General features: G+C 46.1%; 1 protein-coding gene across 1 annotated transcript in view; it reads right to left on the bottom strand.

The window, feature by feature from the left end:
- jarid2b (jumonji and AT-rich interaction domain containing 2b) overlaps window positions 1–27,538 on the bottom strand; it is a 98,681-nt gene that overhangs the window by 25,133 nt on the left and 46,010 nt on the right. The window contains exons 2-4 of the mRNA XM_084562835.1: window positions 24,577–24,703; window positions 16,835–16,961; window positions 3,729–3,952 (exon numbers count right to left, since the gene is read on the bottom strand). Coding sequence (XP_084418961.1) covers window positions 3,729–3,952; window positions 16,835–16,961; window positions 24,577–24,703 — 478 coding nt within the window. The remainder of the gene's footprint in view (window positions 1–3,728; window positions 3,953–16,834; window positions 16,962–24,576; window positions 24,704–27,538) is intronic.

The raw sequence follows: 27,538 nt of genomic DNA, 5'->3' as shown, positions 1-27,538 counted from the left end.
TAAACACTGCCACGGTGTACATATATACACTGGAATAACACGCACTTATATTAGATAAAAGAAAAACCCCTGGAAGGGAGTCTTATGTAAAGAGACTCATTTTCAGGAGTGTGTGCTCAGATCATTATTCATTAACTCTCTAATCTCTTACCTCATAGATGTGTGTGTTCTCTGCGGCGTGCACCTTAACTTATTTCACAGATTCATTATAAAAAAATAGCAGATGAGGAATGCTCCCTATTATTCTCAGCTGAATGTTTTAAATATTAATGATCATTTTTTAAAAAATATGTATATATAAGTGAGGCTTACAAAGAAAATAATACAGTTCATTAAATATGCATCACTCCTGTTTAGGCAGTGCTAGTAATTTAAGTGGGCATCTCGCTTTCAAATGAAATGAGTAATAGGTTTAGCCTGCTCCCCTCGGTGCTGCCCCCACCCTGCAGTCGGCGGCACTGCGCTCTCTGGGTTACCAGAGGCAGACGGGGGCCAGCAGCAGACAGCCTGGCTGCCACCCAAATGGCTTTCTCCATGGATATAAACAGCCCAACTACAGGCCTGGACCACACATAAACACCATTTTGAGAACCTTCGCCTGAGCTCTCCAGCTCGTGTGCAAGGTTATGTGTATTTCCAGGCGAAACAGATGAGATAAATACAGAATATAGGCTCTAGACAGTGTGGGTGGTGAGCATAGATGATGCGCATCCTTCTATGCACTAGAAATGTTTTAGTCCGGTTACTCCCACGTTGCATCAGAATAATCAGGCAATAATCCCCAGATACAGCAACCACCAGCAGCCAGCCAAACCATTACCATGAAAGGGGGTGGGGGTAATCCCAGAAGAGTGAGAAGTTGTCAGTTACAAGCGTCGGATTGGATGGAAAGGTGCACAAACAACACGCGGAGTGACGAACATTTTGTTATGATTTCACAGCGAAGAGTGGCACAAGAGGTCTGCTTTCACAACATTTGTTTCTTTTTCTCCCCCCTCTATCACGTTATCGCCTCAAATCCTCCGTGTTTTAACTGCTTTTATGTAGCTGTCAGAAAGGGTGATGGATAGGAGGCTTTGAGGTGGATGCGTAATGTTTGCCAGATAAGATAAGCAAACAGTGAAGTGGGTGTGTGTGTGTGTGTGTGTGTGTGTGTGTGTGTGTGTGAGGATGTGTGTTTACGCTCTGTGAACATTTAACCTGGGACAAATGCCATAAAGTCCACAGTGATGAGGTTTTAGGGTACAAATGACGCCCATTTCTAACTATAACTTCAAAACATGAAGCCACAAAAAAAAAAAAAAAAAAAAACACGTCAAAGTCAAACTGAAATGAGGGAATTTGACATTTCCATAATTTAGGTAGAGATTTTGTCAAAGGCGTTTTGGTGGCGAGACATGAAGGATCGTGGAACGCGTGCGGCGGTCAGATCACCACAGACAGGTATCGGAATCTTAAAGGGGATTTTGGGGTTGAGACGATATCAAAGACCCGGGCCTCTTTGAAAAGATTAACCGGGCTGGCGCAGAGGCCTTGGACACACACGATCACGCACAGACGCGACGACGGGAGGGCGCGCAGGAGATAAGCAGGACAGGCGACGTCAGCGGTTAGCGTGGATTTGCGCTCACACACACACACACACACACACATGCTTGAACGTACGCCCTCCCAGACACAACCTCAAGGGCCCTGCTGACATTCTCCCATGTCCCTCTCTTGGTAAGGGTCCCCGCATATGGGTCACAAGAGAGGCCAAGGGGAAAACGGAGCAGAAGAAGCCCTGCAAAGGAAAATGTCATCCTCACAGCATGGACGCAACACACACACACACAAATAAAGGGCCATACTGAGTCCATAAATATAGCAGTAAAGCAGGGTGGGAAAAAAAGCTAAAGCAAACCATTCGATCTTTAGCTTCGCAGCCTAGCTCTAAAATTAGCAGAAGAAGAAGAAGACCTTGCGCACACAGAAACCAGCAGCGATGCATCAATTCTAATCTTAATTAAAACGACAGAAAGCAGCAAAACCAGCAGTCGAGACCAGTCACCTACTCCTCATTAGTCCGCCACTGCACACATGTAGGGGTGGAGTTAGCTTAGAGGCCAGAGCTCGGAATAATCTTCAAAGTATATGGGACATTATATCATTAGCCTATGTAACATCGTGGCCTATATATTCAAATCAAGGCCCCTCGCACCGAAGCCTTCAGTCACTTTTAGCAACCTCCAATTATACATTCTTGAGTGAGCCCTGTGAGGTTGAAACGACGTTCCATAATAGGAGCATTCTCCTCAGAATAGCAACATACAGCCACGACGACGTCCCAGCAGGCTTGAATCCGAATTCGTCTCTCCTGAGTCTCGGAGCCTACTTTGCAAGACGGGCAGAGGTTAATAATGATAAGGGTAAATTAATCTGGAGAAAAGGCGTTCCAGAGGAATTCATTCTGGTTTGCGGGGACGTGTTTCGGGAATAAGGTGGGTGGGACGTTCGGCGAAGGATTAAACCGAGAAGTCGCGGCCGAGGCTGTTTGAGAAGGTGGTCCTAAACGTTTTATTATTCAGGCTCCCTCTCCTTTTATATTTCACAAGTGAAGGGATGATTTGAGACGGATACGAGAATGAAAAATGCACGGGGCGTCGATGTAATTCCTTATCTCGTATGCCAATCCACGCACAATATGTAGCAGAGAATATGTAAAATCAGATCAGGGAGTAACAAGGAACAATTTTATAATCCACATTGTAGTTTTGATGGAATTTGTATCTATTACATTATACAATTTGCTGTTATATTTCCTGTCTAGTAACCTCTTTGTGAACATCAACCTTAAATCTTAACATCTCTTGCACATCGCTTTCTGCAACTCATAAATTAAAGCACGGATTTTGCATATGCATGATTTATCTTTTAGCAAATAAAGCATGCAAGACTATTTTTAAGCATTTTTAAGCTGTAGCAGGACATAAACTTTTTGCAGTGTCCTGGCACTGGAGTGGCCTTCTCTGTTTCCTGGCCAGCAGAGCATAGATCATAAGTAACATGAGTCCTTCATTAACTCTAAAGGGGGGAAAAAAAAAAAAAAGAAAAAGAAAAAAGTAGAGGCCTTGTTTAGCTACAGCGAGCGTCGAAGGGAGTTCCCCCCCCACTCCCGTTAAGACACCCTCAATAAACAACGCTGCTGTGCGAGACAAAGGCGAGCTGCGCACATGCAACACTCCAAATCCGCCGCTAATTGAACTGCGGCGGCCTTTACGGTTCACGCGACATCGGAGGCGCTACGTGGTGTCGACGAGCCCGCGCCGCGCCTCGCAAAGCGTGCGCGGTGCGTGATTTTGCGCGAGCCCTCTGTGTGCGAACAGCTGCTGTAGTAGAGAGGGTGATAGGCGGGGTGTTAAAGAGACAGACAGTCGTTGAAAGGTAGGAGGGGGAGATGTGTGAGCTGATGAAATGCAGGATAATCTTAGCCTTGGGCAAGCATGCAGTTAGTTGTGTGTGTGTGTGTGTGTGGATGTGAGTGGGTGGAGGGTGATCAAACCCTGACTTAACAAAACAGTACTCGTAAGTTGCTTACGTAAGCATTTTTGTACGTTGTCCTGGACCCACATAAAAAAAAAACTCTAATTTTAGAACAAGACATATCCGCTGTTTTCTTGTTGGACAACATCCCTCCCGTCCTGCCGCTAGCTGTAGGTGTGCATGTAATTATGTCTCCATCTGCTCACCTCTGAGGCAGAGGAAGGTGAGGAAGTCCTCCGTCTTGGGCTTGCGTCTGGACAGGTCCTGGATGGAGGAGGACAGGGATGACGAGGAGAGCGACGTGAGGGACGTGGATGGCACGGTGGCCAGGCCGGTGCTCAGGCTGCCTTGCTCGGCCACTTTGACGGGCGTAGTGCTCGGTGAGTTGGGCTGCGACTGCGCGAACTTCCTCTGGGCCTGGAGCCGAGGTCTGAGGAGGAAAAAAAAAACAGGTTGAGTCCTCAGCTCACATGGAGATAGAGAATATGCGCAATAAATCAAGAGGATTTCAAACAATCTAATATTCTGATACACGGTGAACAGATAGAAGTTACCAGTAACTGAACCCAGCACAAAAACAGCAGATTCTATTCGTTCCCATGCAGTGTGGCTACAGGCAAAACAGGCTGCAGCTGATTAAAATGACAACTCTGCTCTTTTACATACCTGCACAACCACTCTGTCATCTTTTATTACTGTGGCCCTATGGCTATTGTCTCACTGCAGAGTGGTTCGCTGAAACAATTACCCCCGTAGTGAAGAATTGATTACTTAGTGCGAGTTCACACACACACACGCATGCATACATCTGTTCAGTGAATGGGTGTGAGCCCATCAACTTGGGTGTGCGGGCACTCACACACACACTCACTGGCTGACACGGTCATTCACAGACTGAGTGGGTGTGTGAATGACACAGGAAACTACATGTGCAGATTCACACATAGTTCCCTTTTTTCTATTCCCGTCGAGCACCCGCGAAAGATTAAGCTGTTTGCAAGACGCCGTCTGTGCCGTCAGGGGCAGCAGATAATAACCAAATACACTGAGGGCAACTTTCTTCGCCTCCTTTCATTTTTTCCCTGACTCTTCTTCAGTTTCCACCATTTTATTTCTTGCCTCCACATTGTGCTCGCTTTCCTCTGTGGCGCGCGAAGCCTTTGAGATGTCTCTCTCATTTTCCTCTCTGCTTGTCTCTTTTCTCTCTTTATTTCACAGTGTGCGTCAGCGGAGGCGAGGGTAAGAGCAGAATATTAAAGAAGTGGATGTCTGAGGGAAAGCAATGGACTCGCAGACACTTAGCATGTAGGCACACGCGCGTGCACACACAAACTATAAAAGCCCTGGACCGTAAGGGGCCACATGAAGCAGCAAGTGGTCTCAATCGATTAGTGCTGCCGTGTCTGTGAGAGCATGAGCAACGCTATAAATGTTGAGGGGTAGTGATAGAAGCAATGTGATATCCTGGTATTATTTGTCAATTTGCTGCAGACCGGACCTGGGCGAGGGAAGATAGGATCATGTCTGGAGAACACCCACAATGCATTTGGCGCAGCCACTGGAAGGTGCCGGGCTCCGATTACACTCCAATCAAAGAACAGCGCAGAGTCAAAACGTGTCAATTTCCTGCCCTGACATGGGTGTAAGCTCAATATGTGAGAAATTGAGAGATGATTGCTCGCACGCTGCCAACGCGCTATATTTAGCGGCGAGGTGTGGGAACGATTGTTTGCAGTTTGTTTACCGCCAAACTCAAAAATCATCAGTTGGGCTTTTTATACGCTGAAATTCAATAACGCATTAAAGTGCGTTCGCGTTTAAACTCATTTGCTTTGATTTATTTTTGCACGCACACACAGAAAATTCTGACAAAATACAAGAGGCCAAGATTTAGTTGAAAAAAAATTATCCCCTGGTAACAACAGGCATAAAGGAACATGACTATTCATGCAAAACAACACAATAGGGACGTGTGTCACTTCAGACAAGGCTGCGATTTATCTGAAAAACATGAAAGGAAAGAGAAATAATAAAACAGGCAGCACGTCCAAAAGTTGAGTGGTTCTGTTTGCCGACCAGTTTAAGTGAATTAAACACAGAGAGGGAGGGAGAATGTAAGGATCGGGGGAAAAAAAAATGTAGATATGTTCAAGTTACAGAAGAAGATTTACAGCTGGAGGAAAGCAATGAATGCAAACGGTGGAAGAGGTAAAGCAATTCCTTCGTTTGTTCACACTGTGCCGCAGGGCTCGGCCTTTTGTCGTCGCCCGACTGGAGAGACCGAACTTGTACGCAGATACAAACAAATGCACCTCTACATATACACACACACGCACTTGCAGACACAAACTACATACCTATACCCGCTACAACCCAAGTTCAAGTCCTCATGAAACATTTACCCACTCAGTCTGAACACACACCGGGGTGAAGTGCGAAGGAGTGTGGCACGCTGACAGAGAAGTATGGAGAGGGATGAATGCGAAGCAGGGAAGTGAGATGTAGAGAGAGAAAGAGGAGGAAGGATGATAAGATGAAGACAAGCTAGGAATTGCACACGGCTACTACATGTCAGGATTTAACATAGTACAATTAAAGCGCATGTACCCATATGGATGAGCACTGACATCGTGGAACTTCCAAATGCTAATAAATGAGATAAATATCAGCCTCAATCTCCTGTTTTCTATCATCTACAGTCCATCTTTTTCACATAACACATTCTGATATACATATATAGACTTGTAATGTCTAAACAGGCTGCAGTGCTGCAGACGTTACCACAGTCAGGTGCGAACACATGTTCAAAATCGGGCAACCGACCAAATCTGTCCCAACATCGAAGAAATTCATTTCTCAGTAGTGACAGCAGAGACTAGGTTGAGCGTCTCCTCGAAAAGCATCTTTGGTAACCTGAACCCTGGAGAGTTTTACGGCCCGGATGAATGAGATCCACACAAAAGAAAAAACAGGTAGTGTGACAACCTACGTGAAGCACGAGCAAGCATGCAAAAGAATGAGGACAGGGAGAGACGAGCGATATGAAGCGACGTTCTCTCCACATCCTGTCTAGACGGTCGACCGTGGCCGCTTCAGACGAGGAGCCTGTTTTCCTCCGCTGATCCGCGGTTATCTGTTACCCATTAACTAACATGGGAGACACGCCGGAGGGCCTTTCCCATCGTCGAACTATCCTTGAAAGTGCACGCAGGTGATCCGCCGATTATCGGAATACGTACACTTTCGCATACATCGTCAGACCTCATCTCTTTTTACTTTTAATGGGACGCCAACAGCAGACACTTGGCTGATGGAAACTGAGCTCCTCCACTTGTGATGTGTCAATGCGGGGCTAGAAGAGAATATATAGAAGCAGGGGAACGGGAATATAAGGCACCTGATATTGCAAAGACTGCAGTAACGAGCAGTTATTCATAAAATGACAGACAGCTTCTCCTCTTTGAAAGCCGTCCTCGAGGCAAAGCGGGATTAGCGTTATTACCATTATTAAGGTGGAAATTAGAGAATGAAAAAACAATTATAGTAACCGTTTCCTCTGAAATTATGGCACGGCCGCAAAGTTTCCCAAATATGCCAGTGCTGAATCTCTTCAGTGGTAACAGATGATCGGGGGATGATCAAACATGCATGCAGAAAGAAAGGCTTCGGCATAGCTGACACACACACACACACACACACACACACACACACACACACACACACACGGAACAGGTAAATAATGAGGAATCAGCATGGGAACAATTTGCAATGACATGACTGTCTTTGTAAGTTCTGCCGCTGCGCTACGGGCTGAGTGGTAACATGAGCCCCTGATTTAGCCCTCCGTCTGCCCAGTGGAGGGCTGTACGTGTGTGTGTGTGTGTGCGTGTGTGACTAGAAGCTAGGGTACACTATGTTCCCAGGCGTGTTGAGCTATAGAATACTCATTGGTACGGTGCCACGGCAGGAAAGTGAGGCTTACGTAAGTTAAAATTAGACTGATTGCCCTGATTGAGGAAGAATGAGAGAAGAGCCGGAGAGACTCAGGCAGGGAGGGGAGAAAAAAAAAAAAGGAGCAAACCGAGATCCAATAGCGGCAGAAAAAGCAAAGAGATTACAGCAGGATGTCTCCATTCATCCCTTTCTAATCCACCTATCATCCATCCCTTCCTCCCTCCATTCCTTCCTGCTACCCCCTCAGCCATCCACCCTTCAAAGGCCCGCTCTAATATCTAATATTACACATGCCACCGTAGGCGCGAGAGCATTGATTATCTCGGAGAGAGTGAGAAAATTTGACGACCCTGTCTGCCAGAAATCCCGGCAAAGGGAGGCGGAAAAAAAAAAAAAGAGGAAGAAGAAAGGAGGGGAACGGAGAGCCATTTGTGATTTCTCGCCGCCGTGTAGAGCGGAGCGAGAGAGCGGTGATGAGGGAAGAGAGAGCCCGGGACAAAGATGACATAGTTTAATGTGTTTCGCGCAGCCGAAAGCAAACGGCTGTGTGTTCGGGCGGCGGCAGCTGTGGACAGTTGACATAGATCGCACATGCAGCCTGTCAATCAAAGGCCCTCTCTTTTTCTGTCTCCATCTAATCAGCATCCTTCCAGTGAAGTCCTTTTCCCTGTGACAATACTACGAAGGTGTGCTGTGCATCCGACCGGCACATTTGGGAGTTTTGGCTAGCAGCATGTCTGTCGGTGTGCCCCTATAAGCTAACCTCACAGGGTCAAGTAACACAAGTGGCTCGTTTTACATGCTGGCAAATGAGCTTTGCTACCTCTCATTAGTGTGCTCTTCCTGCCTCCTTGTCAATAATTCCATCCCGTCTGTGTCTAACGTTCATTGTGGATCAGCGTTTTTTCTTTTTTTTTTTTCGGATTTACTGTTGGCGCAACCAACTACACAGCAACTCCTCCGGTCAATATGAACCGGCTTGCTGTAAGTCTTTGCACCGTTGCCGTCCACGCAACACACCGGATTGCTTTCCCCCCCGAGAGAGGAGCGCGGGGACGAAAGCCCGCTCTGGATGGCACACCGCCAGTCTGCCCTGCTGAAGCGACACCAGGCGAGACACTGGATACAAGCTCCAGTGGTGTTTATCAGTCTCTGACCCTTATCTCTGACCTCCGCCGGTGGAGGGAAGCCAGCAAAAACTCAGTTTCTACTTCACACTCGGTCAATAGCTCGATAAAACCGAGCGTGGGAGAGAAGCATCTCAGAAAGGAAACCTCCAGCCTCAACCAGCTCCTTGAACCAGTCTACTGTCAGCCACATCAGCGGGGTGCAGAGTGCAGCGAGCTCGATGACTAAGCACATGTGCGTGTTTGTTTTCACAGCGCTGACAACAGCTGATTTATGTAACCAGCGTTTCAACTCAGCTGTGCATAAAAGACTTACACTAATAAATAACAGAATATTAGATGCAAAAGAGACTTTGTCAAAAGCCAATTAAGCGGGACTGACAGTTGGAGGACTAGTCTCCCGTGCACGTTTGACTCATTGAATGAGTCCTTGGCTCAGCATGTTTCAGTTCTTTACATCTATGAAATATTGATGAATGCAGTCCAGTACGTGCAAGCTTTCGGCAACAGGATGAGCAGAGATACAGACACTTTGGGTTGGAGCTAAACTACACGGCATGGATGTTTCAAGCTTAATAACACGTTTGAATTTGTATTAATGGGTGAAACTGAACTTGAAACAAGTAACCAACACCAGATAACGAGCCTGTTAGAAACCCTGAGTTAAATCTGAACCCGATATTTTCATATTATGAACAGATATGAACAGCCTTAATTGTCATTGCAGAACACAAGTTTGAAATTTCGTTTCAGCTTTGTAAGAGAACGACCGAGCAGCTTAATGTGAGAAGATCTTTAATGACACATGCGCCTGCGGACCTGAGGTCACATGCTGTACGCTGTGTCCCTCGCAGACGATGCCCCCCCGCAAGTCCTCCGCAGCAGAGCGCTGGCTGTTACGAGCGCCAGTCACGGCTTCAGACCTGTGCTGTACCGCTGCAACCAGATATCCGGACAAGGCCGGCGAGGGAAACATGAGCTAGTAAGGCTTCGTGTTGATTTGTGCTCTTCCAAAGCACTCTACTCTCTTAATGCCGTGAAGCTCTTTGGACAGAAGCAGTCGCCGGCGATGCCAAAATGCATTATTAATTGGAAAATAGCTGTTTATCTGTGTTGCACTTGTTTCAAACCTCCACACAACTGAAGGGGGGGAAGAACAAGACAGACTGAAAGAAAGGCAGTGAGCATGAAAGAAATGTAGCAGGCCAGAAGAAACAAAAAAAAACAACTATTATTTCTTGCAATTATTTCCAAGCATAAGTAACCCTCAAGATATGTCAAGACATTCAAAACAAGGCTACCGCTTTTCGGTGTTTCACAGAAATGCGAGGAGAGCTTGTCCGCGGCTGTCTCCGAGGCTTGATAGATACGGTCGTGAGGCTGGGCTACACTCAGACATTGTGCTCCCTCCCTATGGTAAAGGTTACAGTTTGAGGAGAAGCGCACTGATCCAGAGTCTGTACCTTAGGGGCTGCATTAATTGGCTCCAGATGGTCCACATGGTCCTGATAAAACACTACCTCACCGCAGCTGGCTCTGAGCGTGTGTGTGTGTGTGTGTGTGTGTGTGTGTGTGTGTGTGTGTGTGTGTGTGAGAGAGAGAGTCAATTTGGTCCACATAAGAGAAACACAAATGCAATTGTTTATGTGCGTAAGAGGGAAAAGGTTATGAATGTTTATATGCAGTGATTAATCTCCACAAAGTGTGTATGCATTTAATCTGTGCCTGTCTACTCTTCTGTCTGCCGCGGATATATTTCTGCAGATCCAATCCGTCAGCAGATTTGTTTTTTTTTTGTATCATGTTAAAGGAGGACACACAAGGTATTTTTAAGTTGTCTAAATGTAATTCTGAAAGCAGCAATGGCACTATAATTAACTGCGCACGTATGTGTGAACACATATGCCAGAGCACCCGTATGAAAAGAAACAAAGCTCCGAAGCGACTGTGTTTAAGCGTGCACATCAAACGTTTCCCGGATTGCATGAAACAAACTGTTAATTCACTGAACCGCGTTCAGCGAGTGAAAGATCCGGCGCGCTAATTGAAGAAAATAAATCGGCTGCCGTTTAATTTTTCATGGGCCGACTACCGGGGCTGAAAGTGCAAAACTTGAGCTCGTAAAACCTTTCTGTGTAACAGCCCGGTTCCCCCCCCCCCAAATACAAACCCTGAAAATGGATGATGAGTGTTCAGCGTAAACAGTCCTAAGTGAGCGCTCGCTAAACTCGCCGTGTTTATTGCCTTTCTGTCTCCGCGCATTTAGAAGAGAGATGGTACGACTCGCCAACCCCGTGACCTTCACATATGCAAACACTCCGCCCGTGGACCCCGGTCACATGTACGCAGAGCGTGTGCACAGCGAAAGCAAATAAACGGCCATCATTAACCGGCGAGTCAAGGCTGCCGTGGCAACAAATATGTATAGGGAAGTCCGGAGAGAAAATACAAACAGGAGTTCATTGGTAAAAGGTCATAATAACCGTGATAGTGATGTATACACCAGCGTACGGTGTGTGATGTTCAAAATCTTTGCATTTACATCAAGATAAATGTAGAGGAGAGCCACTGAGGAGGTGTGTTTGTAAATGCGCCCGTCCCAGCTGAGCTGTGACAGCTATATGCTTTAAAATAAAGTCAGCCTCAGTCACACTAAGGCTGATATTCATTTAAGATAGCGGGGCCTGTTTGCTCATTTAAATATAACCTTGCCCCCCCCTCCTCACAGTGTCTCCTTTTTGGAGAGTGAAACGATGAGAGGGGAGATGGCGTGATAGGCAGATGTGAAGAGAAAAGACATCTTGACAATAGATAAAGCTAAGCTGTATCTCTGTGAATATATAAATGCTATATTAGGTCAAATGGAAGTCACCCATTGTCCCCTTTGTCACTTTAAAAATGCTAATGTACATGTGGTGCTACACTTAAACTAAATACCACCAATATACATATTTAAATCAAGAAAAAAAAACAGCCACGTGCACCAATAGGGATTCGACTTCATGTATTCAGAGAGATTACATGGCAGGAGAAAAAGGAATCTTAGTTCAACTAAAGTTTTTTTCCTCGTGGCTAAGAAGGACAATAAATGTAATCTTTGTTAGCAGTCAAGGTCCACTGCTCCGGGGCAATATCCTGACGTCTCCCCCCCCAACCATTTGCAACACACGCTGAACTCAAACCCTATGACCTTTGACCTTGTAGTCCCCCCTGGGAGTGCAGTGGCCACTGCCAGGCCTGGGTCAATAAATATCAGAGCTCTTGTTGTTTGTGCTTAGCAATCAGTCTAATTAACCCAGAGTCCAATATGTAGACCTTCGGAGACCTTCAGTGGGCCCGCTTGAAGTTGTGGGACAAAAGACTAACACAAAATAGAGCGATTAATGAATAAGAATTCAATTTTATTGTTAAGCTTTTCTGCAGAATGATTTGAAAGAAACCATGTATCCGCAAGCATTGTATTCTACCCACTAAATGCACTGATTGTTTCCAGCAGATCAATCTTCACTTTAACGAATTTTACAAAAGATTACCAGACTGAGATGACAACACACACAGACCCTGCAAGTGGGCCTCTGCTCTCTGCAGCAGAACACCTCTCACTGCACTTTTGAAACACTGTTTCTGCCTTCTGCACAACTTGCGACATAAGCCCGGGCTTTAATATGTCATGTTTCCAAATGTTACTGGAACATACACCGATCAGCCACAATATTAAAACCACTGACCGGAGAAGTGAATAACATTGACCATCTTGTGACAATACATTGTTCTCCTGGGAAACTTTTGAACCTGGCAATCATTGGTGGGGATGTTCCTTAGACATGTACCACCCATCTAGACCAGACCAGGCACCCCCACCCCATAGCAATGACACTCCTTGATGGCAGCAGCCATCCCCAGCAGGATGCAGCCTGACACAGATACACACACAACAACAGTTTTCCAACAACTCAAAAAACATGATAAACAGCAGGTGTTGACCTGGCCTCCAAATTCTCTAGATTAGGCAGCTGGTCATAATGTTATGCCTGATCGATGTATGACCCTTGGCATGCTTCTCATTTAGAGGTGTCATCTCAAAATGAGATATTCTCATCAGATCACACACAGATTCATTTTAAGTACCGACACCAAGCTGCTACTCCATCCTACTGAGACATCTTAACAGCTCGGCCAACAATAGATCTATCTGGAGCACAAAAACCTCTTTTAAGACTCAGAGACGGCGCCCTCGGGTTGCACCTGACACAAATATTACAGCGTGCAGTAAATCCCCTGAAGCGTTCAGATTTCGCTCTCAGTTTTATATGCTTGATCTATGCAACAATCACATTTGTATTTGGCAGCGATTATGGGAGCGTGCTGGTGCAGTGAGTGACATTAGGCACAGTGGTGGATGGCTAATGCTCCTTCGCCCTGCCATTCCAGCGGCTTTCGTGAAGCTGCAGCAGAGCGGCAACAACGAGACGAGAGTTTATGGCAGACTTTGGAAAGTGACGTGCAGAGTCACAGACAAAGAAAGGGAGAGGCAGAAAAAACTATCAGAGGCCATTTAAAGTGCATTAGAGTAAGGACAGACATGGGATTTAATAGTGTTTGGAACTTCCTTTAGAGCTCAGCTTTGCCTTTTATCTGCGTCTATCCTTGATGTGTGATATGTGCCGTGTGCATGGAAGCAGCCGAGCCATTGTTAAATACAACCTGACAGCACATTAGCTGTCACATTACATTAGCTAAGACTAAATGTAAGGATGAGTGTTTATTTGTATTCATTTATCTATTAGGCGCTGGTAATACAGTTTGGTGTTGCGCAGCATATAGGTTGCCTCGCAATACCGTCGAAAATCAATAGACACATTATGGCCCTCTATTAGAGCAGACTCTCGCTGTGTGTACGCAGGTCTGCGCGCACATGCATGTAATCCCTCATAAATGGAAACGGTGATTATGCATTACTGACAAGAGTCATTGGTTATGCTAGACAAGACGAGTGTGTGTGTGTGTGTGTGTGTGTGTGTGCGAGCGCGTCTGCGTGTGTACACACTTGGCATTCATTAAGTCGAAACAAAACAAGCGGCAGCAGCTGAGTGTGTGTCTTGGCTGAGACAACAGAGGGAACAGATTCAAAGAGAGCCAAAAGTGGGGTTCGGGAAAGAAAAGGGGGAGAGAAAAGAGGGGCAGAAAAAAAAGGAAAGAAAGGAGCGAGAGAGAGAGAGATAGAGAGAGCGAGAGAGAGAGCGCAGAAATTAACTTGAGAAGTCTGTTTAAGGGGGAGCACTCAACTTCTGATCCTCGCGTTCACCGCTTTGCAGCGCCTCAGAAGTTTGTGTTCGCTTTCACGGCGAGCGACTGAAGCTGTCGGAGCCTTCTTCAAGCATTATGCAGATGAGCTGGTGTTCTTCAGTTCAAGATTCCCAAAAAAACTTAAACGGCATTAGATGCACTCGATACTTATTTAGCTTTAGAGGTTAAAAATGATCAGATTCATTATATTTAACACGTTTCACCAACTGCACGCACACAAAATCAAGCCGCAAAAAATCCTCACACCGTTTAAAGAAAAACAAAAAAATAAAAAATCAATCAATCCGGATTCCTGTTTTGATTGCGCCCCGCGAGAGTAGTAATGCAAAATTAAAATACCAGAGAATGATTTACTCATTTCATTTAGGACGCGACGAGATTTATGCAGTGCTGACTAAGTGTGAAAACGATGACAGCCTACCGAAGAAGAGCCTCCCGTGACAGCAGTATGTTTTACGACTGAACTCGCTTCCAGGGTAACGCGGGAATCTTTTCAAATTAAACAAAGGCATCGCCTATTATGGGTATTATCTCGGGTGGTGACAGGTAAACACACGGAGAGCCGTTTTACCAAATCAAATATGGGTGCGGAGCAGAAGTGCAGGAATAGAACTAGGTCAGTAAACCATGGCACTGAAGACACAGAGCTGGGTTGTGAATGTGTGTGAATATGTGTGTGTGCCTGAGCTTGGCAGGGGAACCCCATTTGGAGAATATGGTCATGCTGGTAAAAGAGGGTCTACAATGAGTTGGCATGTTTGCGCGGATGTGCTGCCAGTCTCTCCACCAATCTCAGGAGCATGGGAAGGCAAACACAGAGTTGATCTCAAAGACTTCTAAAGGGGGCTGCTTCCTGCCAAAAAAGAAAAAAAAAAAAAGAAACCTAACCTCGCACCTGTCCTTCTGTCTCTGCTGCCTCCCTTCCTATCGTACTCTATCCCTTCATCCTCTCTTTCCCTCACACACAAACTTTTCCTCCGCTCAAAGCCGGAGCCAGCCACGCCACTGACTGCTCCTCCCTTCTGCTGTTTCGGCCAGTGCCAGGTGTAAGGGCTCCTGGCATCGTCGCGGTTGGTCCTGTTTGGGAACAGGACACCCGTGCCAGGGCACCGGAGTCATCCTTCACACATAAAGCACGCACACACGAAATGAGCTTCTTAAAGGGGGGGGGGGCACTGCCAAGCGCTGGCTAGGCTTGCGTTTCATTAGCATCAGATAGAGAGCTTTTCTTCCTTCGGTCTCACCGTGTGCGCATGTGTGTGCGTGTGGTAAACTAATGAAAACCACAGAGCAGGATGGCCTCTGACTGAACTCCAGTCAACACAGAGCACCACAGGCCACCAGAGCAAGAGAAAATATGAAGACGTCTTTTGTTATACATTATTCCTCCAGTGCTTTCCTTCATTATTTGATAAAGAGAAGAATTCTTTCGCTTTATTATGATTTAAGCCACATGACCAGTCAACTATCCACACCACAACTCTGATTTTCTCACTTAATTCACAGCCAAAGAAACATATTAAAGGCCTTTAACATTTGAGTCGCGGCCTCCTAAAAGAAAAGACATCAGTGGGTGTAGCGGCCACCTGTTCCAAATCCAGGTAGATGAAAGCTTGTAATGGCCACGCTGAGATTTTGAGGTTACAGTATCGAATGACAGCTAGGAGGACTCGGGCAGGTGCTTGACGCGCTGTGAATGGAGCTTGTATAGGCTGCTCATTACAGAAGGACATCTGCTGCTGTCCGGCCCCCAGACTCCGCCCCTAGCTTTACACTGATGCTCGGGTGCCGTGTCAATGTGTGTGTGTGTGTGTGTGTGTGTGTGTGTGTGTGTGTGTGTGTGTGTGGGTGTGTGTGTGTGTGTGTGTGTGTGTGTGGGACCGGCGGCAGAACAAAACAACGCGCTCGTCCAAGCAGCCATGGGCCCATGCTCGCACACACCTGCCACCGAAAGTCTGCTTGAGAATAAAAATGTAAGAGAGGGGAAAAAAAATCCAGACCAGCAGTGCATTGTTTACACTGTCATCTGTGCATGCATGTTGGGTCGAGGCCTCTAAAACACACACCAGCCATTTTATACGTGCTTGTTGAAAAATCATATTTTCCAGCTAGCGATTTCAAAACCCGCTCCGTGCTGAATGCTTTAGGAGCATCACAATTTCCAGAGATCTGTCACATCATTTTCCGAGAAAGGGAGAGAGAGAGAGAGGTTTCGTGCAAATCTCTCTGAAAATGACTATTTTTCACACAAGTAATTAGTTTCAATAATTCACACATTACACGAATCCCTTCATAAAAAAATGATGCCGGCCCAGAAATTAACAGCTTATTGTACTCCGCAACAACTCCAGTTTTTAAATGATTCGCAGTTTTTAAATGAGCGCGGCAGCATTCCCTTAAACGGTATAATTATAAATGACTGAAACTGCATTAAAAGACGTGGGGTAGGGGAGCGCTCATTAACAGATGTCAGGACTCTTTAAATAGTGGCGCTGTTTACGTTTCACTTCTGAATCATATTCTGTTACAGACTCTTCGCTAAACACTTGAGAGAAGAGTGCACGGAGTGAGTTTATAAGTCAGAGAAAAGAACAATGCAGCACTGAAACATTTTGCATTGATTCAAAGTGTGTGTGTTTGGGGGGTTGGGGGGGTTGAAGCATATAAATGGCACACAGAAATGCCAAAAGAGAAAAAGAGGAAGACGAAACATGTGTCCGTGTGAGACAATGAGCCCAACTTCAAAGCAGCTGGCACCATGTGGCAGCGACTCTGTTACAATTTATATCGCACGTGCAAAGTTCCTCATCGCACTCCCCACGTCAAACATTCACGCTCGCAGTAACAGCGGCAGTGTTTCCTGCTACAGAGTCGCGGATACAAACGCCGACGGGTTCAGAATTCTGCTCCATTTAGAGTCTCACCTCTTTTTTGCAGGACCGTCCTCGCAGTACTCGCCACTCCCATCGAGGCCCTGAGATCGCAAGGACCCGTCATCTTTGTGGCTGCCCTTTGACCCCGAGCCGTTCAGCTGCCCATTGGCAAGGGAACCTGAAAACACAAAGCGAGCAAATAAGTCAAGGCTGCCATATATTGTTTGAAATCTTCCACCTGCACATATCTGACATATGGTTCATTGTCAATGAGTCACTCCTGAGGAATTATACTGCTGAGCATACATCGAGTCTTTGAACGGCGTTTTCATCTGGCAGTGTTAATGAAGCCTTCTGCTTTTGTGTTTGATTTGATGCAGGGGGAGAAGCCAGAAGAGTCTCTTCTGAAACAGCGCAGCACAAATTCTCAGCTGTGCAAACAGGCCGAGCTCCTGAGCCAAACACATCTGCAGTCAACGCTAAATTATTTGAAACTAACAATCAGTCCTTCAAATCTACTGCAGCATCACACGGGCCAATTTTGGTGAGAACGGAAAGTTACATTTTCCTAACTCGCAGTTCTCCCTCGCCAAACGCAGCCGCTGTTGTCGGCTGATGTGATGTGTGTCCTCTGACAGAGATTTTTTATTTTTTATTTTTTTGAAAAAACAAGCCCGAGGCAGAGAAAAGAAACGGACAGCAGTTACCGGACTTGACATTCTTAGCGAGCTCAATTGACGAAGGCCTAATTAAATATTTAGCAAGCAACTCACACAAACAAAATAAGCCCCCAGACAGATTCTCAAATCAAAAGCAACAACAGGCACAGAGAATTCAAATAAGGTCAAACAGAGGAGTGGAAGTCAATGGTAATTAAGGGAGACAACCAAATTAGACAGATATCACAAGGCTCGATTTCCTCGTAGGCAGTTCTTGTAGTTCTTGGAACGCCTCATACTGGCCAGTCTGGTTCAACGGCAGACCGCGAATGAGCTAACTTATCGTGGAAACAACTGGGCCGCTTTTGCTTTTGAGAGATACTAAGAAAGAAAAACAACAACACAGGAGCCGCCAATGAGACCAAGCGGAGACAGAGGGGCAGCGACACGTTTAAAAATGCACCGCTCTTGCCAAATCACTTTGCCTGAGATGAAAGCTGGAGGTTTGTATCAGCGAGTGAGCAAACGTTTGATAAAGACAATCACTCATCACACTTCTTTCGACCCGTTTCTGCGTCTGACTGGACTTTTGGTTCGGGAGATCGATAAATTATTCAGCTTTCAGTGATGACTCATAGAAAGCTTCCAACTCCAACAATAGAAAGCTACCGTGAACCGCCACCTTCCCACTTTGATAAGTCTTAGTTTTGCGGCTTCACATTTCACCCCCAGTGAAATTCCACTTGACTGATGACTTAGAGGAATGTGTCACTCACCCCAAACCGCAAAACTTCTAATCGCGGGTGTCATAAAGAAAATAAATTAAGAGACTTTTGACAGCATAGCACGGGTTAGGATAAGCGGCGGCCTGCTACTGTTGAACAAGCCTGGGCATTGTGTCACCTGAGAAGGATGGGAATGAGGAAGGGAGTAGTGAGATCAAATGATAATGCTGGAGCCAGGAGGAACGTGAGTGATTGCGGAGCAGGTTAAAAAAAATAAATGAAAAAAATAAAGACTTTTCAAACGTATGATTTAGCCTAGATTTATAAATGCGCTTAGGGCTGAATGAGCAAACACACGCACAGTCACACTTTCTCATTACTGCATCAACAGTGGGTTTGCCCACACACGCAGGGCAGGCCAGCACCTGAACGCGGAGGTAGAGTCATGAGAAGCATCGTTGCGGTCAGGAAGTTAACAAGAGCCGGCGCGATGAGTAAGGACATCGCATTGCTGGCAACGCTTGATGTTGGTGTTGGAGAGCCGCTGAGTCTATAGGCCAGGGGTGAGTCACCACCTACAACGTCTTGGTTTGCACGAAGGGCTTCCGTGTGTGTGTGTGTGTGTGTGTGTGCTTTAAATTAATCAAGAGTTTCACTTAAAGTCCTCTGAAGATTCCCCTTATAAGCACAAATACAGATAGATAGATATATATTTAGCTCAATGGAGAATTAAATTAAGCTGCATTTATGAAATGATTTCTTATGAGATTCCGAATAAGACATTTCTTTTTCAAATTCATACATGTGACCCTGGAAAATGAACAGAGTCGGGGCAACTAACATGAACGCGGCGCAAACAGAGGGCCATGCCTTGCCAGCGAAACTCGCACCAGAGCAAAAACAAAATAGCTCATTAACTTTAATTGTGCTCAGAAAATGACTGACGCGTGATGTCCCCGCAGAACGCAAGCAAACAGGCGGAGGCCCATTTCACCAGCCCCTCTTCTTCCCCTTTTTCCACTCCTTCCCTCCCTCCGTCTCCCCCCGCCGTTCCCCCCAAAGAGTTGTTTGACATATGCTGGTCGCACATGAGTGCCCGTCTGAGGGGCAGAGCTGGGAATCTTGGGAAAGCGAAAGGACTGGGGGTTTGGGGAAGTGATGGCGGGGGAGGCAGGGATCCTAAACTCTGGGAGCAGCAGAGGACCTCGCTGGTGTGCCATCACCAATAGTTGGTCCTGTGGGGGGGGGGGAGGGGAGGAGGAGGAGGGGGGTTTAATCAGATTTAGTCGTGCTTAACTAAGCCCATCGCTGCGCTACGTTCACCCCGATGTCTCGAGAGAGCAGGAGGGAGTGAACAGAGGTACATAGCATAACATGGTGTATCACAGGGCTGAGAGGAGCCTATTAGTGTGAGCTGCAGTAATAAGTAGAACTATAGCAGAGTACTCAAGCCATGGAAAAGACCATCAGGGGCAGAATGTGCCCTTATAGGCTCTTTATTGCACTTATAAACAGCAGCTTTATCTGAAAATGAGTCCTAATGGAAAGGGAATCAAATAAAAGGTTCAGTAGCTATGACAAAGTGCTTCCTCGTTTCTAGGTTCTCAAGTATACGAGAGCAGTCTGCATGTTCTCATCTCATTTACAAACTATTTTGGACAAATTGCAGTTGAAATTATAGAAGTTATAGAAGACTTTAATCTCTTTCCTTTCCCCTTTGGTAAACAAGAGCACTAAACTCCTACAAGCTGTTAAAGTAATCGTGCGTGCCTGCGCACAATTAAAACCGAAAAACACAGGGAAAACGAGCGTCTTCAAAAGCTCCCCAATATATCCACTCCCAGACGTTTTAAAATTGACGGCCTGGCGAGATGTTTCGAAATAGGCCCAGATATATTGCCGCGCCGTCTAAAATTGGCCCTCGCGCCGCAGCGTGACACTCCGCCGCAAGCCAGAACAAAAGCGTAAGAACAATGCGCAGTTCAGAAACATGGCATCTGCTTTGCCCAGTTCAAGGCCGTAAATCTGGAGCATCAAAGCATCAAAGACGGGATCCTGTAATGGCTTGCGCTGTTGTGGAAACAGAGCGCATGAGGACAGAGGAGTAGACGCAGTTGCCTCACTTGATTCGATGTCTTCAGTCTCCCTATTTGAACCGCTGTGATTCTGTTATGCCTCTCGTTTTAAACCAGCCTCTAGCCTTCTCTCTGCGCCGGTGTGCCTTCATCGCCTTTTGCTGAGGTCCCACACAGTGTTGTTTTTTTTTTTCCCCTCTCCCCTGTCACGGCTGCCACTCTGGTCATGCAAGCAGCTGGCGGCATGGGAAATACAGACAGACAGCAGAGTGACAGCACCACGAGTGCTGAAGGAAAGGCCATGATGTGCATACAAACGGGTAGGAACAACAAGTCATGAGGTGGGCAGACAGACGGGAAGAGAAAGAGAGGGGACAGTCGGAGAAATGGGCAAACGGGGAGCCCTCTCTTCGGCCCCTCCTGATATCTGGCCAGCAGCCAGCTACTCCATCAATAGCACTCAGGGAAATGGAGAGGGAGGAAAGGAAAGGAAAGGAAAGGAAAGGAAAGGAAAGGTGCAGAAGAATAAAGCAGAGGGAGATGGCAACGTAGGGATGTACGTGCATACAGAGCGTCAATGATTCTGAGAACAGGAGAGGAAGGGTGGGAAACAGGACAGGGAGAGGAAGGGAGGGTGGCGACGGAGGAAGAATGGAAAAAGAGGGAGGGAGGCTTTGGGTGACAGATAGTGTAGATAGTGAAGACAGATGGGGCAGGGGACAGGAAGGACAAAATCGGGAGATGGTGAGAAAGAGGGAGACAGATGAAGGAAACAGGAGGGGAGAAAAAGGCGGCGGAGACGGGAGTGTGGAGGTACATAATCGAGGAGGCTGAGCAGCGGGAGAGAGAAAGGGGGACGTGAGCTTGCCGGAGAAGGCAGTAACCAGAGTCCTATTGATGTGTAATGAAACCCCGCATCAGGGGAGAGACAAACGGAAGGACGAACGGACGGAGGGAGATAGGGAGGAGGAGGAGGAGAAAAAAAAGGAGAGGAAGGGGAAGAATGTGGCTGTGATGGAGTGGATGAAGGGTGCGTGGGGGAATGAGCGGAAGCAGGGATGCAGAAGGGCATAATGTCATTTGCTAAATAATGCAGGGAAACGAGCACGGGAGGCAGGAAGCGTGATGGACACAGGGACCGACGGCTGCCAGCAGCGAAAGGTAAAGGAGCCGGGGAGATGGCATGATTGCTGGTTATGGGCAGGGAGAAGGGCTGGGTGGGTGGGGTGATAGACTGACACATACAGCTGAGTGACAGGCTGCCACACCCCCCTCGAGAAGGGATAGCTGCTGCAGCCGCACAGTGACGGAGAGAGGAGGAGGAGGAGGAGGAAAGAGGATGGGGAGGGAGGGGGGGAGGGATGGATGGATGGATGGATGGATGGATGGATGGATGGATGGATGTCTGTGGGGAGGGAAGGACGCAGGGAGATGCTTGATGGGGGAGCCAAGTATTGACCTAACCTCCGTCAATCAGATGACACTCATTTCCCAAAATGGTGGTCGCATACGTTGAAATATTGCAAAGCAGACTGAGCCACGTCTTTATAAAGGACCGGATTGTGGGGTTTTAACAAACATTTTCTCCTAATCAGATAGGAATTAATCAGCAAACAGTGCAGAAATAGTAAAAAAATCTTTGTGACAAGCCTCTTTAATGTATGCATTGTTGTTTTTTCTGTTCAGCTACTATTAGTTTTTGGGTTTCAGACTGTGAATCAGATATGTGCTAATATTTTGCATGCAATCAAACAAAGAAAAGTGACTAATTATCTAATTTTAGAAGATTATTCCGGTCATTTTTACTTACATAGTCACATAATATTCCCCGTGACTAATTTTCTACCAATCAAGTAGTCCATGAGATATGATATATCCTCTTCTTCAACTCCGTGACATATCTCATGATCATGCCTTGTCTAAAATGGCTAATAGTTTTACTACAACGCCTGTCTGAGACTGAAAACCGTGGCACATGTCTGGCCCCGACACATGCCCAGACTCTCTAACCCACAGTCCTCTAAAACAGCAGGAGCTGCCCATTCAGGATGTAGTGCACGCTGAGTGTGATCCTCCAAAATGGCTGACAGTTTCTCCACAATGTCTACGCGAGACGGGAAACTGTGCCTCTCGCACTAGCCTCCAAAGCCTCGCTAACCCACGGTGCTCTAAAACAGCAGGGCCCGTCTATTCAGCCCGGCTCCCTTTTGTGTCGGTGTGGGCTGCTGTCGTTAACCCCCGGTGCGACGGGCCGCCGACGCTTTCTAATGAGTCATTTTTATTCAGGCGATAAGGTCAGCTACCCGCGGCGGCTTAAAAGGCCCTGAGGAGCTCTGGAGTGGCAGCCATGAGATGCCAGACAGACACACAGAGATGCTGTAGCTAGGAGGAGGGGAGGGGGCGCTCGGCACAGGCACGGAGAGAATAAATAAAGGTGTGATAAAACACATAATAAAAAAAATAATAAAAAAACGCTAGGTATGAAAGATAAGCCACATTTCAAAAGAGACTGCGTCTGTGTGCCTGTCTCTACTGCTGCCGATCTGGATGGCTGGAAGACTGGGCGTGAACTTTCAGAGGCTCTTTTCTTCCTCCCGGTTCCTTTCTTCCTGCGTCTGGGTTGTGTTAATGTCAACTGAGAATAGCTTCTGAGGCACGTGTGAAGTTCAAATCTCCGCTGTTGGCTGGATGAGGGCTTTTTTTTTTTTGTGTAGGAGTACCAGTGTCAAACAAAGACATGGTGGCAGCTTGATTCAAAACAAGCTGTTCATCCCCCCGTGCTCTCACGCTTCTTCTGTTGTCTCAGGTTTACACACCGCAACGCACAAAATCCCTCAAATGTTATTGTAGCGGACTTCCACGTGGAATTGGATTTCTGTCTAAGTAAGCAATTTTCAAGTATTAAGTTCATGCATTAGCTCACGTTTTAATGAGTCTTGAACCCAGGGTGGGAGTAAATGTCTGGGCTTGAAGGCTTAACGACGCTTATACACGGGTGTTCATGTGTGCAGCACTGTGGGAAGATCTCATCAGAGTTTGATGTGTAAACAGAATTTGAGCACAAGGGGGAAATAAGGGTTCCTTTGAGGACGTGACATTGAATCGGCAAAATGAAAGAGTTGCAGCCCGCTGACCTCTTCTAAGATTGTCCGACAAAGCGGCACTTTGGCATCTACGGCACAAGACGCTATAGTGCAAGCAGTCTTTTTTTTCTTTTTTTTTTACTTTCCACACTTTGTCAAAACAAACTGAAAGTTATTAGATTTCATCTGTTACAATTCACATCATCCCGCAAACAGCTTTTACCCGTCAACCGTCCAAGAACTTAATTCTCGGCTACTTCCTGCTTCACTTTCAACAACGGCAACTGAAACTTTTGCCGAAACTTTGCAGAATTTGAGTCATACAAATATTTGAATCTCCGAACCTCCTCAGTTAGCCTTTCCTCGATGTGTTCCACCTTTATTGATCCAGAACAATCGATTTGAAAATTGTGGAGATGGAGGAGCAGCCGGAAATACTAAAGCGGAAATACTAAAGCGGACCAATCACAGCTCTTGCGCTCTACCGTGACGTGTAATTACATTTCTGGGGAGGTGCACGTCAGCTACGGAAGCCTAAACCGTATGATAATGGCTCATTAGAAGACCATTCATTGGAGAAAGAGGACAGGGACAAATCAGGACTGCGCTCCTGATTGATGAAGACGTTAAAATCACAGAAGCCGAGTTACATTTGTAACTTGTTTCTCTGGCACAGGCATAGATTTGCCTAATCAGCATTGAATAAACTTGTCTAAATGTAAAGCATGTTCATTTGTACATCTGTAATTATAGTGTCTAATGTTTGATTTAACAAAAATGTCACATTTCCAAAAGACATCTGCAAAAGGGGTAAATGATTTGTTCGAACCTTCAGTCTTCATTTGAATGTTTTGGCAGAATCTAATTGTCTGATGGTAATACAACCAATCAGAGCCATTTTGTTATAAACAAATTCAACTCCACGGTGCTCAGAAACTGTCTATGACTGCATCACTGTTCAGCCCACCACCACATACACATAAAGCCTGTCCAAATGAACTGATCTTTCCCGGAGCATAATCTGTTCTCTACGGAGCGACTCCACGCCAACTTGCAACCAACTGCAAAAATGTTGTGTACAAGGGGAAGTCAGTCTGGCTTCCAGGCTAAGAGACGTGACTAAATTACCCAATTATCAAACTTCACAGTGCACAGCTGCACAGACTGATATCTTTGTCCCAGTAAAAATAGAACAATGGAAGGGTGACATACACAGCACACGCCGCGTTAAGACCATGGATTTAAACTCACCATTGGAGTTTGTGTTTCCGTCCCCATCCAGCTGCCGTTTCTGTGCAGTCCTAAACTCCTTCAGGGAAAGGTAAAGCACCTTTCGCATGACCCGCTCCTCCGACCACGGGATCCCATCACTGTCATCCTGTGAAAACACCCAGGGAGAGAGAAAAACGGGTCAGCATGAACAGTTATCGCACACAGAAATCACGGTTTCCTTCCTCCATTATCTCCAGTTCTGCGGTTGTGGGAAAAGGACATTTCAGATAAATAACAGGACCTCTCACATTATATTCTGAGAAACAAAACAAAACTTGGCAGACGAGACGGCGATCGACACACTAGCGCAGACGGAATCCCTGCAAGTTGGACGGTTGTTTGCGCCGAGCGTTTTTCCTTTGTTTTGGTTGCCAGACAACAGCACCGCCATAAAAGTGTGAGGAACCTTGTGGGGTCAAGGTTAGGAAACGCTCTCAGGCCGGTTGTGTCGAGATGAAACAAAACCTAACAAGCTAATGTCGACACATCCTTTGGACATAGTTTTCAGACAAGAAATCCCCACAGTAACTCCGCCTTTGATGCCTAGGCGGAAAACATAAACTGAAAGCACTTAAATATAAATAAATGCAAAGATATTTTACGGATGTCACTGCGTAAATAAAAGTTATTATTAGCAAAGTTTCAGTATAATCCCGTCTCATCCTTCCCCTCCATTTCTCACTATACGGTGACACCAGTACGCCACAACATTAGCATAACATAGCATTAGCCTGCAGCTAGACACAAGGCTCGGCATTAGCATAACAATACATGAAGAGCTGCATCTCCCCACAATGCCATGATAGGACAGTGTTATGGTGATGAATAGGTAGGAAGCAAATGAAAAAGGCATCATGGGACTGTGAGTTCATGTGTTGCTAATCTCTCCCGGCGAGGCTGAGACAAAAGATGTTATTGTCAAGAGGTCACCGGGAGTCACACACACACATACACACACACACACGCGCACACACACACTCGCAAACAAACACAACACATCCTTTTCCAAGACTTTTTTTTTTTTTTTTTTTTACCCCTGTCAGTTTCAATCTGAGCCCACGATGGCACATAAATTTATATCTGCAGCTCCTATTGAGAGTATTTAGAGAAATATTCCGCTGTACCAGGCTTTGTTAAAAGGGTCTTTAGTGAGTGTCCAACAGCAATAACCATACTTCTCTCCCCCCCTCCTCGCTGCCTCCACTCACTGCTCTGGCAGCTGTGTTTGATGTCGAACAACGCTAATGACTAAAGGAAATGAGATTAGGACATGAGCAACAACAAAGAGGTATTAATAAATAATGGAAACTGGAAATAGCTTTTCTCTAGTCAAGCCAAGGGGCGAGTGGATTTCAGCTGTTTAGTTTGAGAAAACACTTTCTGCCTTTACACATAAAAACTAATGTATGCTAATTGCGTGAATTGAAAGCGCATTTCTGATCCCGCCGACTCATCCCAGCGAGCACACTTCCTTCTGTCTGAGTGGAATGTGTAATATAAGAGGCCGGGGTAAAAAAAAGCAGTCGACTCCGATCATTCGAGTCGGCCAGGCTAAGTGGCCGGCGCAGTGACATCAGCTTCGGGTTGGGTGTATTAAAATAAAAAAATCTCCCGTGGAACTAAAATAATTAAAGCAAGACCTTTTATCGCTGCTGTAACAACAAGATAACGGTCACAGCATTCCACTAAGAGCAAGCACACTCTAAAAAAATAAATAAAAACACAGATGAGGTAACACAGAAACCAAGCCTGTATTATTGTGTGTGCGTGTGTCAAAGAGTGTTCTGCTAATATTATTCAGCCGCCAATTGAACGACACTAAAATGACTGTTGCTCAGAGCTGTCCTTCTTTCTGTGATCCTCGGCCTGAGATATTTTACTCACTCGCACACACACACGATCAAACATGCCAGCTGGAGATGATATGATGGGTGAAAACATGTCCTCTGATCACTGCAACAACTCACTCACTGCTAATTATAGCGGCATCACAGCGGGGGAGGGTGGCACAAACGTTTCCTTTGTGTTTACCTTTCTGAAGGGCTACTTTGCCCAAACTTTATTTAAGTCGGATGCAATGTCTGTCTAATCACTCACACAAAACCTGGTATTAACATGCACACAGAGTGATTGGATCACACCTGGTCGGCTTTTTAGGAAGAAGCACCGAGAATGGATTTGCTGCTATGACTACCCGAAAAGTAAAATACACTGCTAAGCGGTGTCTGTTCACTACCGGGGAGAGCCTTTTGGCGTCGTTTGTCCCTGAAGGTGTTAACCAACTAAACCGATAAATAAACTGGAAGAAGAATTAACCAATTAAAGCGATTAGGGTTTGTGCAGACCTTGTACACACCTGAAACATCTCAACACCTCAAGTGCGTTCATCACCCAAAACGCATCGAGTCATGTCATTTTTGCAGCAGTGACTTTACCGCGCTCACGGATACTCCCCAAATTACACACGGGTATCTGCAAACATGAAGCAGAACCGAGATCCGATTACAAATGGTCACTCGGAACAGGACGTGGAGACGCGCCCTGATGTCAAACATGCACACTCGTGATCAGGTACCCCCGAGACAATGTCAACGCCAGGTGCTAACAAAGCCGTAGATATTCATGAATGCACAAAAAAAAACATCCTGTACTTGAACAAACGCTGTCATGACTTTCATTCGCGAACTCCTAATGTTTCCTGACAACGTTGACGAGACCGCAGCCTTCACTTGTTTACACCACTTTTGAGTTTTAGTCTCTCCAGCAGATAAAAATAAGTTTTTGCACCGTTTTGATTTCCCAGGTCGGCTCAGGGACCTCGGGGATGAGACCTCTACTGATTTTGGGAGGAGAAGGGGGTGAGAGGTATTAAAAATCTGTGTGTCTACACATGATGGAGCTGATGGGTGACAGCTATGTCAGCCTGCATACAGTATGCATT

This window comes from Chelon labrosus (assembly GCF_963514085.1).
Source record: "Chelon labrosus genome assembly, chromosome: 16".
Lineage (NCBI taxonomy): Eukaryota > Metazoa > Chordata > Actinopteri > Mugiliformes > Mugilidae > Chelon > Chelon labrosus.
Note: the sequence above shows the minus strand (reverse complement) of the source record. Positions and strands in the feature narration are given on the sequence as shown.